The following is a 17086-nucleotide window of genomic DNA, read 5'->3' on the forward strand; positions in this document are numbered from 1 at the left end:
GAAAGCTGGGATAGGAATCACCTCTGCCACAGGGATGGAGCTGGGGGGATCCTCACGCCGTAGCCTCTTCCTTCCAACCACCCCCTAAAACCTGTTGTCAGGGCTGACCTTGTGGGTCGGCTCACCACCACTGCCCTGTGTTATCAATCTGCTGTCTGGGGGCTGCATGGGGACGGGACGGATGCCTGGGAACAATGGGGCAGGAGGGGACGCAGATGTGCCAGGGAATGGGGATTGGGGTGGGGAGGCTGTGCTCATCCTGCTGCTGCCAAGAGATGGGAGAACTGGGAACCCAGCCTCATTCTCTGCTCCAGAAACCGTCTCTGCTGAGCAAACGCTGCTGGGTTTTGCTTTGAGAACAGCTTCTCTTTTTTGTGTCTGCTTGAAAACTCGCAAGTGCAAAGCCCTACAACAGAACTGAGGCTTTGCAGCGTATCTGCTGTAGGAGTTAAAGCCTTTCCCAGGCTGCTGCTACAGCTGAGGTAGAAGTAAATTTATTACCTTTTATTTTGTGAGACTTGGGGTATTTTTACTCCTCACCCGCATTCTCTCTGGGGTGTGTATATACACAGATTTAAAACCATTTGTCAATTCTCCGTATTGAGACTGTGCATATGCATTTGCTCTCATCTGGTGGTGTTCAGACCAGTTCAAGAGCTGAACTTGAATAGTGCAGTGACCAGACACAGTGTGCATGCCTGGGCATTTGCATGCATTTTGCATATATTTTTTTCTGCAGTGCATAATTGTGTCTGTAACTTAAGGTTGTCCCAGGCAGTAACTTACCTTGTGAAAGGTCACTCCTTTTGTAAGCAGAAGCTGCGAAGTGATAGGGATGATAACAGTGCTTAAAGAGGCAGAGGAGGGCGAGCCCTGGACAGGTCTGAGGAAATCCGGTCGCAGTCGCAGCCCCGTTGTGACCTGTGTGGCCTTGGCCAACTTGCTCAATGTGTGTTTCGACACCCGTCTGTGAGCTGTGTGTTGGGGCAGCCCCGGTGGCACTGCTGCCCGGGGACACGTGTCCTGGGGAGCCCAGGGCAGCTGCAGCACCGTGGCCTCAGGCTGGGGTCCCCAGCACCGCTCCCAAATGCCGATGGGCTCCTGGGGATGTGCTGGCTTCATAAATGAGGTGGTGTGGGGGGGGCTAATGCTCATTCACACGGGAGGTGCAGAGGTCCCCCAGCCACAGCTGGGGGTGTTTCTTGTGGTGTTTCATGGCTTCTCTGTGCCTCTGCCACATCCCTGAGCTGATGCTGGGTGTGAGTCGATGGGTGCCGTGCCTGTGGCAGGGAGACACAGGCATTGCTGCTTGTCTGTGTCCCTCTCAGGGTGCCCCTGCTTGAGCGTGGGTCCCACAGGACTTGCCAGGCACTGTGCTAGGGTTGGGTGCTGGTGCTGGGGTACCTGAGCCGCAGCTGGCTATGGCCGGGTTGTGGCTGAGTGTGTTGGGAATCAGCCAATGAATGGTTTTCCCAGGAATTAGTGGAAATGGAAACTAGAGGGCAGCCAAGGTGGAGGGAAGTGGGAAGGAAGACCCAGTAAAACCTGTTATATACAGTGTTAAATGTGGAGAGGCTGTAGTCCATGCTGATGGTGGATGCTCCCTCCTGCTATCACTCCTGGCTGTTTGGTGATGGGATGTCACACACTGAGCAGGAAAGGCTGTGCTGTCTCCTCGCTTTGCAGGCAAGGAGAATGCTTTGCTGCTACTGTCCTTTCTGTGCAGTGCACTGGATCCTTGTGACCTGCAGAATTCAAGTTGCGTTGTTTTGATGGGCCTGGTGACTAAGGAAGCTCATACTCGGTGGTGTATGGGTCGCAGCAGGAGGAGGGAGCAAGCTGTGGCATTGCCAGCAGCAGTCGGTGCTGTACACCGGGTGTTGCAGTGCCGGTGGCTGTGCCTGACTGCAAAGCTGCGGGTGCCCCGCTGGTGCGAGGCAGCTGTGTGGCAGTGGGAGACAGGGCTCACATGAAGTTGGAATCAGAAACCCAATCCCTGTAATCGCTGTTGGCTTTCTGGAGAGGTGGCAAAGCCCTCCCTGGATGGAGCACTTGCTCTCCTTGGAGCGTCCGCGACTGGCAATTTGTCTGTCGAAACAGATGTGGGCAGCGACAAACATCTATTTCTATAACTAGAAACAAATTTGGTAATTGCCTCTTTCAACAGGACTTGCTCAAGCAGGAAATGAAATTCCTAAATGGCAGTTAGCAGAAGTATTTATAGCTAAGTTCATAAATGAGATGTGCTTTCCTTTGTCATGAGTTTCTGCTGGGTGGAAGGAAAAAAACCTCTACAGTAGCAAGCCACATATTGATTAGGAGTGTTTCCAGGGTATACGAAAATGCTTATTTATTAATGTGTTTATTTTTGCTAGCTGTAGAAATACCCCTGAAAACAAAACCCCTTTGGCCTTTCAGGGTCAGCTGGCAGGGGTTGATCTGGATATTGTGTGCTCTGTTTTTTCACTCGGGTTTTGGTAGGATTTTTTTCAGACTCATGCTATTTCGAGTTGCAGATGGTGAACTCTTGTTCCATGTCCCTCTCTTGATGCTCGTGTTCAAGGTGGTGGGTGATGTGCTGCCCTCACCCTTGCCTAGGCCTGGTGCCATTGTGCTACATCATGGAGAGCAGGAGATGCTCGGTTTCTCAGTTTGGTGGGAGCCATGAGCCTTTGTCAACATTTTCTAGTGAGCAAGCAAATTGACTTGTCTTTCAAGCGCAAAATCAAAATCACTTTATTCTTTTAGTGCAGTTTAGCTGTCCTTAGCTTTGAGATTTTGTAGAGAAAATACATTCTCTCAAAATCCTGGAGAAGGGGAGGGTGAGCGAAACAGCACAGAAAGGGAGAAAAGGGGTTGGTGTATGTAGGGTTTTAGAAAGTCTGAATGTTCTTATTGCCCTGAGGGAGCTGGTTAATATGAAATGGGTTCGTTTCCTTTAAAACAAACAGAAAAAGGGGGGGGGGGGTGTGCAGGATGAGGCCATCATTTGCCAGTGACTCAGAGGATGTGGTGCTTGATTACCCAGGGTGACAAATGAAGAAGGCGCACTATATTCAGTGCAGTTATGGCCCAGGGACTGATGCTGTGAACATGACTCCGTGGGGCTCCATCACCCGTCTTCCAGTGATGTTTCTCAGAATGGCTCCTTTTCTGAGTCCCACTTGCTGTCTGCTCTCCTGCCCCCTTCTCAGCCAGCCATCACTAGCTCGCAGTTATTTCTGCTTGCTGCATCAGAGCTGGCCATGCTGAATCTGGACATTCAGTTTAGCTGTACTATGATGCATGAAGCAGGACCAAATCCAGTGGGCTCTTCCCAACTGTCCTGCCTGTTGTCACAGGCCTTGTCCTGCTCTCTTTGAGGCTTCAGTGTTGCTGTGGTAGCTCCAGCTTCAGGGTACTGCTGATTAGTGCCAGCCATGGCTATATTAAGATCATATTCTGTATCTATCTCCAGTACTTCCCATGCTGCCTTGTAAACAAATGCAATTGCTGACAATCTGATGGGCCCTTTATATGTGGTTTTATGGAGGTATTATTTAGAAGGTAAATGTAGCAGATGCTAATACACAAATATTGCAGTAATGGCTTTGCCTGGTCTGATTGTTTCTAAGATGGCCTAACAGACAAGCGGCACAGGGTGAGTAATCTGCCATCTGAAGTTCTTTGTTCTTTCATCTCTTCTTCCCTGTCCACAGCCTCTGAGAGGGAGAACACTGGTCTCTTTAACGAGTGGAGCTCAGTATCTGGTGGATGAAATGGCCTCTGGAAGGCAGGAGCACTGTTCAGTGCTGCACCCTCTCTGGCAGCCTTTGGGTTCCAGCTGTTGCCTGGAGCTGTTTTGGTTCTTGCTTAAATGAGAGCAGTTCAAATGTAATGTTTAGCATAGCGGGCATGTCCCTTTTGCAAGCAGGGCTGTGAAGGATGAGCCACAGCAGAGCTGCTTGCACCAGGCTGTGTTGCTGCTGTGCCTGGGTGTTTTCCTCCATGCTGTATGAACAGGGGAAGGGTGAGGGGCTGTGGTCAGACATGGTCCCAGCACTGAGCCCGCTGCCTCTCCAGTGGGATGCTGCAGAATCCAAGCCCCAACAGCTGCTCGCTGAGGAGTTGTGAGTTTATTCCCGACTAAAATCCTAGCTTGGAACAGTGGCTGGATTCAAATGGCTCTTCTCAAGTTCACATTCTTTAGCCTTGAGTAGAAAAAATGAGGTCCACTCTTTGGCTACATTGCTTAACCCACATCCTTTTACTTACGCTTTGATGAGCATCTGGCTTAATGACCACACTTTGCTGGACTCGAGTCTGTTGAGTTTAACCCTCGTGTGCTTCCAGGGAGCCACATGCTGTGCCAAAGCGTGCCCAAATTTTGCTGTAACATCTGTCCTTGATCTCCAAAAGTGTGCTTGTAGCAGGCAGGCAAAAATGCAAGCTCTTGGGGTGGGCAAGGCTCCAAAATGAGCATGAGGACAAGGTAGACCACAGGCCAGCCCTGGGGGCCCTTCTTTGGTCCAGGTTTGCTGCAGACCACTTCAGTAATGTCAGCTCTGGTCTTCTGGTTCTCTGCTTCCAAAAGGTGGCATGTTGGTTTTTATAAGGCAAGGCAGTCCAGGGTGTCCTCAGCTTTCACTTTCCAAAAGTGATCAGGACTTGGTTTGTGCCCTCACTATTGGGGCATGCAAGGTAGTAGTAGGCTCTCAGCTGTTCGCGGCAAGGACTGTCCTTGTGTGTCTTCTTGTTCTCAACAGTGCCTCTAGGCACTGCTGAAGCTCTGATGCTCTGAAATGTCAGCAGAGACCAAGGAGTGGCTGTCAAGTAGCTGACAGAATGGATAAGAGTGTCCATCCTCCTCTGCAGCCTGCTGGTGCCGAAGCCCCTGCCCTTGCTGATGCCTTCAGCTGGAGATGTGGGTGCTGAGAAAGTCAGACCCATCACTTCTAGTTTAGGGCAGTGTCTCTGCCTACCCATTGGCAGTAAGTTTCGTGCGAAGATGGCAGCCCAGGTTGGAGAAAATGCTGGGTCATATCCTTTTTCTTTCTGTCAAAGGCCCTGGTGGGGAAGCAGGCAGGGATGTCTGGACCAGCAGCTGAGAAAGATGCTTGCTGCAGGATGCTGATGAAGCAGCCCAGGTTTTGGCTGCTGACAGACATTTACTGATGCTGGGAAAGGGGAACCTTGATCTGCCTGTATTCCAAGATTCGTTTTTCATTTGCTTCCATTTCTTCCCACCGCCTTCCTGATTACTCTTGAATAGCCTCATCTGCACATGCTCACTCAGGAAGTACCTGTACCCTTATTTATGTCTTTTACATGTTTTTTTTTATGTAACTACAGTGCTGCCATCAAGGGCCACAAGGAACCTGTTCAAACAGAAGATGCCCAAGGATGGGGATGGATGAAAAGATGAGAAAATTGGGAGGAGAAGGAGCTGCAGTCAGGGCTGTGCACATCTTTGCTGTGCCTTGCTCTGAGTCACGCAGCCGGGGCAGCTCTGTGGATATCAGAGGTGTTAATGGAAAATCAGGGATGAAAGTGCTCGCTGCAGATTGTGAACACTCTTCATTAATACATCCGGTTAATTTTGCCATGTGTGGAAAGACTCTGTGTGTATGTGTGTGTGTGTGTGTGTGTGTGTGTGTGTCTATATGCATGGAGACCTTCCTTCCTGGAGGGTTGGAGGGGAGGTGGTGCATGGAGGACAGAGCACTGCAGTCAGTTGAATTTACCCTAAATCCCCAAGGATTATGGAAGAAGCCGGGGCATGCAGTGTGACATTACAGTGCCACCATATTTAGCTGACCGTAGGCAGCAATTCATGTGTGGATTTCATAAGCTTCAGGACCTGACGTGGCCCAACCGTCTCCAGTCCTGGGGGCCGTGCTGGAGGCACTGCTGCGGGACGGTCCCCACCGAGGTGCCCCACTCCACGTCACCGCAGGCTCCCAAACGGAATCTGTTGAATCAGAGCGGTGCTGAGTCACCCGCGTGGACCAGGCACCATAAATAACCGTGGGTGCTCCATGAAGCAGCTGTGCACCACGAGAAACGGAAAGTGCTGCTTCATGGTTGGAGCAAGGGCTCTGGGGGCACAAAGCAAGATGGTATTCTTAGCTCTGCTTTTCCTAAGCATCACCTAGCTCTTTGCATGGTGCTGACAGGTAGCCTGCTGCCACCCTACAGGAGGCATGTGTTCTTCCAAAGGCTGATTGCTGGCAGAGGGCTCAGGTGCCCTGTGCTGTGGGTTCCCTGTTCATGCCAATTGATTTGTGCCCAGTGGTTGCATCCTGTTGTTGGTGAGCTCTTTGGCTCCATGCCTCTACCAATGGCCGTGCTCCTCCTGCAGTCCCAGGACAGACCTGGTTCCTTGGTGTGGCTGAATCTTGTTCTTGGGCTGAGTGACCCAGGGAAAGACTTGTCCCTCATCAGTGGATGGGCTGGGAGCCTGTGCTCACCACTTGGCAACTGATGTAGGTGCTCAGGGTCAGAGTGAGCACTCCTCCACCTTGCCATGGTGCATCTCCCATGCCAAGCTTTGCTTCAGCTCCTTGTCCTCTTTGGCTTCCCAGGGACCCAAATTATACCATTCCTTACCACCAACCGCCTATATCTGTGCACTGATTTCATCCATAGGCTATGGCTCTGCTGCCTGAGTGGAAGGGAGGCTGTGCTGTGCCCACTGCTGTGGGAAAAGCCTGGCTCTAAAACACTGCCTGGGTGAGGGCAGGCCCTGCTGGGGTGGTCGGGGGACTGCAGGGGCAGGGTAGGGCCAGGGAGCTCAAGCTGCCTGCCATTAGAATTCATCCTTAGCCTGTGTCTTTTGGAGGCTAGACATGCTGCCAGGTTTGTGCAAGACCTCATTGCATCCATCTGTACTTCAGCTGGAAAGTTAAAAATGTCCTAGTTTGTTTCTGGCTGTTTTATTGAGCTGGTTTTATTTTAGTGTTTATTATACTGTTTTATTTATCCCTCCTGTTCAGCAGCAGGAGGGATCTCTGTACAGAACTGTCCCATTCTGCCTTGGTATGGAAGTTGAAGTGTGCTGAAGAAAGCAAAGACCAGAGGTGAAGGCACAGTACGTGGCAGGGTTCCTGGCTCTTGCTTTAGGCACTTACGGGATGTTTCTCTAGGAACATAAGTGATAGTTAATTAGAAATAGTCCCTATGTACAGTGGCAAATGGCCAGTCTGGAAATTTCCATACAGCTGTGTTGCAGGGCAGTGTCCCAGTGCAGACAACGACTCTGTTATCGTGGATTGCAGGCATTTGTGAAGGGTCTTCAACCAGCTGGTCCTTGAGCTGCAGTGGACTAAAACCCAGGGTTGGGTCAGACTTGCTGCCTATCAAGGAGCCTGTGTGGCAGTGATGGCCCAGCTGTGATCCAGGGGAGATGCTGTCTGAATGTTCTGAAATAGCAAATCCTGCGTTGCTCTCAGCCCCTTTTTAGTCTCCCTGACTCTTACTTCCTTCTGGATTTTTCTGTTACTCAAATTCACATCAGTTTCTAGATTAGGGGAAACCACTGGACTTAAGCTTTCGTTTTAAACCCGTGTTTTTGCCTTTTCTGTGATCTGTGCTATTGCAAATGCTGGGTCAGTGTTGGAAGTTTCTCCATAGCGACGGTGCTGTGCTCAACACTCCCAAAGTGTGATGGAGGCTTTGCCTGCCTCTCCTCTGTCAGGCATGTGGAGCAACCTCAAAACAGTTTTGGATGTATTTCCCAAAGAACGCTGATGAGTGACAATGGGCCTGTGATGCTGAGGGACTGTCATGGGAACTTCCAGAGGCTGAGGTGCATTATCCTATCAGTCCTGGGTAAAAATTAACCAAGAGCTCATTAACTCTGAACAGCAAGGCTTTCTCAGGAGGTGCCTGATCCTGCCTGGCACGGAGCAGGGTGTTGGTGCCTCACACGAGGCTGATGTCCACCAGAAGATGAAGTCAGCAGCAGGAGGGTTTTGCCAAACCCTTGAAAGCGTGTTTGTGAGAGCTTGTGATCGGACTCGGTGCTTGAACTGTCCCAGCAGTGTTTCAGGTTGGAACTAAGGGGGTTTTAGTGATAAAAATAGTCAGAGGAAGTGAAAGTCACCATAGGAGAAGTGAACCGTTTTGTGAGGGATTCTCTGCTTCCTTTAATTTGCTTCAGCAAAACGGACTTGGGTTTTAGCACTCTGCACCACAGCATTGATGGCGACTGGCTTATTCTTTTAAACTTTTCTTCTTAGGAATTGTGACTAGTGCAGCTACATTTAAGCTTAGCCATTACCTCCTGAGTAATTTCACTTCTTATCATCCCTTCTCATGTGATACACAATCCCAATATATATAGAAAATGTAACTGAAGCTTACAGATAACTGTTTTGACCTGCAGATGTGCATATACCCAGCTGAAAGCAGAGGTCATCTTGCCTGAGACCCTGTCTGAAAGCTGTTCTGTCCACTTGCAAATGATAGCTGGAGGACTCGTAATTGTGGCAAGATGCAGGTGTAATTTCTTCTTCCCCGCTCCTCTTTATGCTTGCTAGAGCTTTGGAGCATTTGTCTTCAGCGGTGATACTCTATGTGGAAGGAAGAGCATTAACAGAGTTTATAGTAAGTGTTTTACGAACTGTAGTGCAGCTGTAAAAGTAAGGAAACGCATTTAAAGTGTATCACAGCCTTACCTCCCCTGAGGCTGTTGTGAACTGTGCGTGCATGCAGAGGCTCGGTGCTCCCCATGTCACCATTGACTCAAATAGCTCTCCTTCCTTGCAAAAATACTGATGAATTTTAAACCTGTGCATGCCAAGTACTTTGTTCATTGCTGCTCGAGGAAGCTCTGAGATGCAGCTGATTCTGCTGAGCGTGGTCTTTGGTGGGAGGTGTGGGGCCAAGTACCTTGGCAGCCGTGCCAGTGAAGTGCCTCCACATCGGCATCCGTTGGCACTTCCATAGATTTCAGGCACTTGAGAGCCTTATCTTGGTGGCCAGACAGCAGCCCAGTGTGGGCAGCAAGGGTATGTGCTGCCTTCCTCTGAAACGCTGGAGAGCGGCCACAGGCTGCACACTGCGGAGCCCGCAGGCTTTGGGCAGCAGCGGAGTCTCCTATCACTCATCAATGTAACGCTATAATCCACTGCGAAACCCTTATTCAAGGCCATGTGTGGTTTAAAGTGGCAAGCGAGCGATGAACTTGAAGGATGGGATGTGACAAGTGATTTTACTCGATCACGAATATCTAGTTTCAGGATTGTGAGAATCTGGGGGGAAAAATGCTTAGTTGCAGAACAGTCGCACGCGTGCTGACCGCCTGCCAGGGCTGCAGCGTCTAGACAGAGAATACAGAGAAGCAGGTTGTGTCACTTCAATGTGATGTCTGAACCTGTTAGTTTGAAACATATTCTGGAATAAAAATTATGCAGAATTAAATTAGTGTGACCTTACTTTGCATTTGGAGGCTGAATATGCCCATCTTGTAAAGCCTCGTGCATTTATAACACTTCCCTTGGGGAAAATTACAGAGAGGAATGGAATGAGGTCTCTTCTAATTGAAAAGTGACAATGATTAGGAAGCCAAATACAAAATGTGTTGAGTACTTTTTGTCTTGTTTTGTTGTGTGTGTGTTTTTAAGAATACCAGTAGAATTATAAATTATGTGCTCTGCAGTTTGGCTTGGTTTTCATTCCCCCAGAGGCTTTTTATTAGCATAGCAGCTGAATTGCACTTGTATAATAATGTATTAACTCCAAGTTTGGGGTTTTAATGATGTTTCTTCATTAGTTTGACTGGGCTGATTGGCTAAAATCTCACCAAGTGTATCCAGCTTTTTAGTGTGTTGGGTTTTCCCCCCTCCTTCTGCAAATGAAGCCCGTAAAGACAAGTTAAAACAGAGGGAGAGTTGGCAGAAACTTTGGTGCCTCAAGTGGGTATGAGTCTTGAAACTTGAAAAGCACAAATTGAGTGTGTGGGACTTGTTTGGTTTGACTTTTATTTTTTCCAAAGGCCAGATTGGGCAACATGGGCATTCATGGGATTAAAGCTCATCTCGCCATACCTGATGTTTGCTCCGTGGCACTGCGAGGCTGTGCTGCTCCTCACAGGCTAGGCTTGGGTAGAGTGAAGCTCAGTGCACTGTGTGTCCTCTGCTCTTCCCTGAGCTCCTGTGGGTGCAGAGAGCAGCTTCCTGGTGGGTTTGGCCTCCTTGTGTACATGAAGCATTGGGAAGAAATCCTAATTTTTTCTCCAAAGGAGACATGGGTGCAGATGCATTTCTTGCAGATGCAGATACTGAAACATTTGAGCCCTCGTCTGTGTTGCAGGACGAGGGTAGATGTGCTCTGCTGCAGTGCCTGAGTTCTTTGCTTCCTTGTGCTAGTGATGGAGAAGGGAGAAGAGCATGGCCATTGGCATGAAAAGGACAAAGTCCAAGCAGGGGGAGCTGATCAGGTTTTATCATTCTAACATGTTTCACCAAACCCATTTACAGAACATTAATTTGCAGCTTCATTGTTCTCATTCCTCCCACAAAGCAGGATATTAAAATCGCTATGCTGTTGTTAACACCACTGTGATTAGACTGGATTCCCCATTGAAATAACCAAATGTAGAGTTTGAAGAGCAAGGCCAAACACTGCCTGCACCTCCTGGCCGTGCCATGTGGCTCCTGGGGCAGTCCAGCCCACCCAGATGATCAGTTCCAAGGAGAACATGGGAGAGAAATATGGGGCAGGAGGAGTGTCCCTGATGGAAATCAGCATCCCCTTTGTTCTGGTTGTGCCTTGCTGTTGGCAACTCTTTGTAATACTCCAATTACAGGAATCCCAGAGCCAGAACAAACAACGTTTGGAGCTGGATGGGGATGGTTGAGATGCTGCTGTGCTGTCCCAGATCCCGATGGAATTCCCACCCTTTATTCTGCTTCGGGCTCTGCTTGTTACATGGCTGTATGTGTGTGAAGGAAGCTTGGCCTAGGTTGTTTGTAAATGACATGTCTTGTGTGTGTTCCTTCCTAGGAAGGAATTAGGGCAGCGCTAATGATGGCCAAACTTCACCTGTGTCACCAAAGTACTGTGACCAGTATAGCAAGGTTTGGTTCATTTAAGGGACTTTTCGTCCTAGGAAAGGAACTTTCCCTTATAACTGCTTTGGTCTTGTTTTTCTTCAGAAATACAACCTCTTTTACCAGAAAAGGAAGTTTTCCATCACTGGCCCCATTTATGTATTTTTTCTCTTGTGTTTTCTTACTGTGGCCAAAGCACATGCTGCATTTTGAGGCTAAATTGACTCATCTTCCTAAAAACATTGCTTGGTGTTTGTTTTGTTCTTTTCAGTAATGAAAAAGAAAAAGGGTGCAGCAGCACCAGGGCATGCCTTCGGGCTGTATGGGGACATGCTCTTACATGGGGGTGTCATGGGAAGAGGCAACTTGCTTTTTGTTTTTAATGGTTTTGCGTCAGCCTCTTCTCCCAACGCTTTGACTTCTGGTGTCTTTGTGTGTCTGGTTAATCTCACTGGAACCTCCTGTTCCAGCCCATTCCTCCAGCACAGGGCACCCGTGGCTGTTCTCAGGTCCCATCACTCATCATTCCCATGGGTGAGCTGTGCTGCTGTTTTGGGGCTGGATCATGAATTGTCGGGAATGTGTTTTTTACCAGGCGCTTCCCCTCATAATGGCATTCAGGCACCTCACTGGGGTGGCTGTGAAAGACCTAGAGCTTCTCTTTAAGAAGATGCCTTTAACTAAAAGGCATTTTTAAGGCCAAACTCCTTTGCAGTGTTTGGCTTTTAATCCCTCTCTTCCCACCCCATGTACAATCTTCTGGTGTAGAGGCAGCTGCTTTTTAATGGTGCCATAAGTGTATGGGCTCCAAGTCACTCATACATCTAATTTCAAGTGACAGATAAAGCTCCTGCTTTCAAGGCATAATTCTGCTTTTTGAAGGTGGTGGGCAGAGCTGGTTAAGCATTTTGGGCAGAAATAGCGCTGTTTAGCAGAATGAGCTCCAAGGTAACTGGCAGCACTCACCACCTGGACTGTTTTCTTGACATTTATTTGCTTTTACTGGCACTTAAATGCCACCTGCCAGGAGAAAACTTTCCATAAAAAAAAGGTAAAATTCAATTTGCCTGACTCAGCAGAAGCCACCCCGGCTGGTGTGAGTGGTGTGATGCTGCCCTTGGAAGGCACGGTGGCTCTTCTTGTGTATCTACAGATACATATTATACGTGTGTGTGTGTATATAATATACAGAATGGCAGTGTCTGTGATAGCTCAGGGCACAGCTTTCTAAAACTGGGTTTTATAGCTGTCCCTGCTGAGAAGCAAACAAAGTGTAAATCCTCAGAACCATTGAATTTTGCTGGTCTGGCCCCTCCTTTACGATGAGCACTGGAGCTGCTGCTGCCCTGTTCTGTGCACAGGGGAGCCCTGGGTGCTGCTGGCACAAGGGGTCATATGGGGAGCAACCGAGCAGTTTGGACCCAGTGGCTGCTCTATGGGTGCCTGATCCATGACCCCAGTGCTACATTTGCCTCCTGTACTCAGTTTTCCTGAGCCTGAGAGGTGAGGAATTAACTTCCTCAGGAAATTTTAGGAGCGGCTTCTTACTGCCTGCTGCCATGCGTCTCTGGAGTTGACTGGATAGCCTGTTGTTTGCTTGTTCGTGTTTGTTTGGAGGATGTTTCTCCAGCCTTCCTTTATGCCCGTTCAAGCCACTCAAGCTGCTGCTGTCAGCTGGCCGAACCCTGAGCCAAGGGATGCTTGGAGCTGCGGGATGTGGCCCCTGTGGGCAGCCGCATCGCGCCCATCTGGTGTCTCACCAAGAAGCAGGAGGGCTCCCTGCCTGTGCCCTATGGTGGAGGGGCCAGCATTGGGAAAAGGGGGTCTGCCTGCTATGCTGTGCCTCTGGCACCCCACACCACTGTCTGACCCCTGTGACAAAGGGAACATGTGCCTGATGCAAGGGTATGCCCCAAGGGGGACTTCTTCTCCAGGGAGGACTGGACTGGAGTGGTGGTGATGGGAAGGGAATTTCAGAAATTTAGCTTGCATTTAGCTCAAGTGTTCTGTTAGGATGGTTTCTTTATAATTAACAAATAAATAAATAATTATAATAGTTAATATTATAATTATGCTGGTTCTTGGCTCCATGGCCCCAGGCAAGGCACACTCAGTACTGAGATGCTGCTGGTTTTGCACTGGTGGAGGAGGTATCCAGCACACTGCAGCTGGGGGGGTCTTTGGGAAGTCCTGTCTGCATTGTAGCTTGAAATGCTCTGCTTTGTAGATCGTTTTTAAACATCCCTCCTAGAGACTCTTCTGTGGCACTAAATATGTGAATTCATGAGCTTCATTAAACAAGTAGCTGGGCTCAAAGCATGCAGAGCCCAGTTAGGCATGTGTGAGAGCTTTATGGGAGAAGGATGCAGCGGTGTCACTGGAGTCTCATCCACATCAGCAGTTTTTGTGCTCAATTACATGCTGCTTTTTCTGGTGCCTTAAGGTCTGTCTGTCTCTCTTGCAGCGGAGTTGGAGTTTGTACAGATAATCATAATCGTGGTGGTGATGATGGTGATGGTGGTGGTGATCACGTGTCTGCTGAACCACTACAAACTCTCTGCGCGATCCTTCATCAGCCGGCACAGCCAGGGGAGGCGGAGGGACGAGAACCTCTCTTCAGTAAGTCATGCCCTGGTCTTCCAACCCTCTTCATCCTGCGCTGGTTGTCAAATGACGTGACACTGGGGACGCGTTAGAGCCAAAGGCATTCATATGGGTCCTGTTTGCCCATGTGCCACTTGGCACTGCGTGAAGAGGCACTGTCCAGGTTGGATCTTGGCATCATCTTCTGTCTCTGTTATTGGGGGGAAGCTGTTATGGGTGCCTCTGGCTCAGTATGTTGTAATACATGGACAGCTGTAGCCTTTGCCCTCAGCTTTGCAATTCAGACTTTACATCAGTGAAGTAATGGTAGGAGACTATTCTTGATGTTGATTTTTCAGGAACAAGACACAAGTTGCCCTCAGCTGTTTGGGGTGCATATGCCTTGCCTTTAACAGCCCCAAACTATCAAGTCCATTGGCAGCTCCAGTTGCAGTGTCTCAGATTATTATATAAGTACTTATTGCCTGCCTTGAAGAGAATAGGAAATCCTGAAAGACTTTCTTCAGTTTTCACCAGTGGTGCTGGTGGTGCAGGGGTCAGAAAACACTTGTCAGCCAGCCAGGCATCTTTCCAAAGGGGTGCTCGAGAGATTCCCTGTGTAACCCAGGCTCTGCGCTTCATAAAAGCCTGAGGAGAAACGTGTTAATTGTATCTCTGGCAGTGACTCGAGGGGGAGCCTCTCCAGCCTCGAAGCAGATGTTGGTTTTTGTAGTTTCCTCAAATGCAGCAGCTCAGAGAGACTTATAAGAACCCAAAGAGAAAAACCATCCCCTTTCCTTGGAGGCTGAGCATGCACCATTCACTGCTGTCTCTGTCTTCAGCACAGGGATGTCATGTACTGGTGCTATTTTATTTTTCTTAGTATTCACCCTGAAGGATCTTTAAGCTCCTTAAACTACAGGGCTTCCTCAAGGTCACTGCTTTGTGCCCTCCCTGCTGCAGGTTTCCAGGGCAGGCTGAACACACTAGTGCTGCCTTGTGGTGGTCTGTGTGGGGCCTTGTATTGAATCCATGCTTGCTGCTGGTAAAAGATCTAATACTGGGATTGCTTTTCTTCTGTTTCCGTCTATTTTTTTCCTTTCTGTTTTTTGAGAGAGAGAGCAGGCGCACAAGACAGCTATCTAACATCTTCTATTTCATAAGTCTTCAGTACAGTGCTGTTGAATGCTGTCCAGTCAGCAGATGTCCAGGGCATAGCCTGTCCCTCCGCTCCATAGCTGCTCTTTGATGCATGAAGATGAAGGTCCCTTAGACACTCAGTACTGAAGTGAGGAGGGCGGCCCTTGGGAAGGAGAGCTGTGCAAACCCCAGGCTCAACTAAACCACTTGAGTGCTGTGGGCTGTGGAGCGTGTCTCCAGAGGGCATGGCAGTGAGCTCAGCTTATGGACCTGTGTCAGTGCTGTGCAACAAGATCAAAGTGCTGAGGGTGTGTGATCCCACGTTACACCAGTCAGTGGTGACTGCTCAAGCACCTGCCTGCTTTGGGGATCAGAGCTAAACTTCCCTGCACATATCCCGGCTCCTTACGGAGTTACAGAAATCCTATGTCTCTTGTCACCATTCCGTGTACCCGCTTCCAACAGCAGCAGAACATGAGCATCCGAGCATGTGAATTATTAAAGATAGCAGAAAGGTGGTTTTCCCATTTTCATTTTTTTACTGGTTTTTCATGTCCAGAATGATTCCTGGTTTACTTGAGCAATACCAAAATGTTTAATTTTACATTTTTCTAAGAAAATCTCAGATCAGGCATGTTTTTATTTTAAAATACTAATCTCCATTTCTGAAAGCAGTCTGACTTTCTTTTAAAAGAGGAAAGAAGGCTGACATGGAGTAAATCACTTGGCAATTGAACGGAAATTTAGGTTGAATCAAAAATTATTGACTATTTAAATATTTATTGGCTTTTTTTTGCCTTTTCTCTTTTCAAACTTCACCAGGCCAGAATTTCCAGCCAGGTTTTGGCCCAGTCCCCACACCAGACCAGCTCTGTCATTATTCAGCCTTCAGACACATCAGTGATTAAATCACTTTTCAGCAAAGGTTTACCTGTGTGCCTCTGTTAAACCTCCCTGAGGATGCAGGCACTTCAAAACCATTCTCAGAGCTACAGGGAGAAAAAGCTGATGTATCAGGGGTTTTGTTGGATGTGTTTTGGGGGCTTTTCCCCCTCTTTGTAATTCTTCCCTTTCTCCCTGCCCTGCCTCTCTGTCTGTACTGTGCTGTGAGTGCGTGGTTCTGTGTTGATGGAGTGGCAGCCATGCTTCCCTGTGGCCCGAGCTCCTGACAGGACAGAGAAGCCCCTCATGTACTAAGTGGGAAGCTCATTACAGTGGGATCAATTGTAATAAAGATCATAGAATCGTAGGACAGTTAGGCATGGAATGGACCTTAAGGTCATCCAGTTCCAACCCCCTGCCATGGGCAGGGTTATCTCACACTAGACCATGTTGCCCAAGGCTCTCTCCAGCCTGGCCTTGAGCACTGCCAGGGATGGAGCATTTACCAGTTCTCTGGGCAGCCTGTTCCAGTGCCTCACCACCCTCACAGGGAAGAACTTCTTCCTTATGTCTAACCTGAACTTCCCCTGTTTTAAGTTTAAACCCATTCACCCCTTCTCCTATCACTACAGCTGTTAAAGGGAGCTCCTGTTGAATATCAGCACAGCATGTCTTTCCAGTAGAAAACAGCTCCGGTTTGAATGAGTGCTGAAGGTTGGCAGGCAGAGGCTATGCTGACCTGGAGACTGGTTTATGTTATCCATTAAACTTGTGCTGACCTGCTGTTGGGCTTTCCAAATCCCAAACTTCATTTTGCTGTCGTGCCTGCAGATGGACACCGGAGCTGTATGCGTGCTTTTCATCTTTTGAAATATTAAAGTAGTTCATCCCATGGTTGGGATGCTGCTAGGTCTGCCAGGGTTGTCCTTTCTTGTTGTAGCTCAAAAATTACCACCAGAGGAGAAACTGATTTCCCTAAGGGCTTTTTTAAATGCAGTTCTTGGTAGCAAGGAATTCTTATATTATGTCATGTATTTCTCCATCCCCATTCTTGCTATACTTAAACTCTGTGTCATTATAACAAGTACCTTCATTTTTCCAGAACTAAAATTACTTAAGAAATGCTACTAAAACTTACACAGTAAGAAAGGTTCCTGCACCTTTGGAGCAGTGATATCCCAGTCCCCCAAGAAAAAGGGGTTCAAATGCCATTTCAAAGCATACCTTTGTCCCCTAAAATGGAAAATACAGGTCCTCCTGCAGGCTCAGAGACTTAATCTGCACCATGCAGCTTTACAGAGAAAATTCTCTGACACCGCTAAAACAAGCAGCTCTATAAAAGTCAAGGATTGATCTCTAAAAAGAAATTAAAAAGTAATTTTAGGTTCTGCAGTGAGTCCTGGAATACTTACGGAGGCTTTTACAGCCGTATTGCTCATCAGACAGCA

The 17086-nt window shown here is 48.4% G+C and overlaps 1 protein-coding gene across 3 annotated transcripts in view; it reads left to right on the forward strand.

The window, feature by feature from the left end:
- Positions 1-17086, forward strand: part of PMEPA1 (prostate transmembrane protein, androgen induced 1) — a 47617-nt gene that overhangs the window by 24292 nt on the left and 6239 nt on the right. For all 3 annotated transcript variants that reach the window (XM_062604131.1, XM_062604130.1, XM_062604132.1), the window contains one exon: positions 13498-13652. In XM_062604131.1, the coding sequence (XP_062460115.1) occupies positions 13498-13652 (155 nt within the window). The remainder of the gene's footprint in view (positions 1-13497; positions 13653-17086) is intronic.

Source organism: Pezoporus occidentalis, unplaced genomic scaffold, assembly GCF_034315485.1.
Source record: "Pezoporus occidentalis ecotype Australia unplaced genomic scaffold, CSIRO_AGI_Poc_V1 ctg83, whole genome shotgun sequence".
Lineage (NCBI taxonomy): Eukaryota > Metazoa > Chordata > Aves > Psittaciformes > Psittacidae > Pezoporus > Pezoporus occidentalis.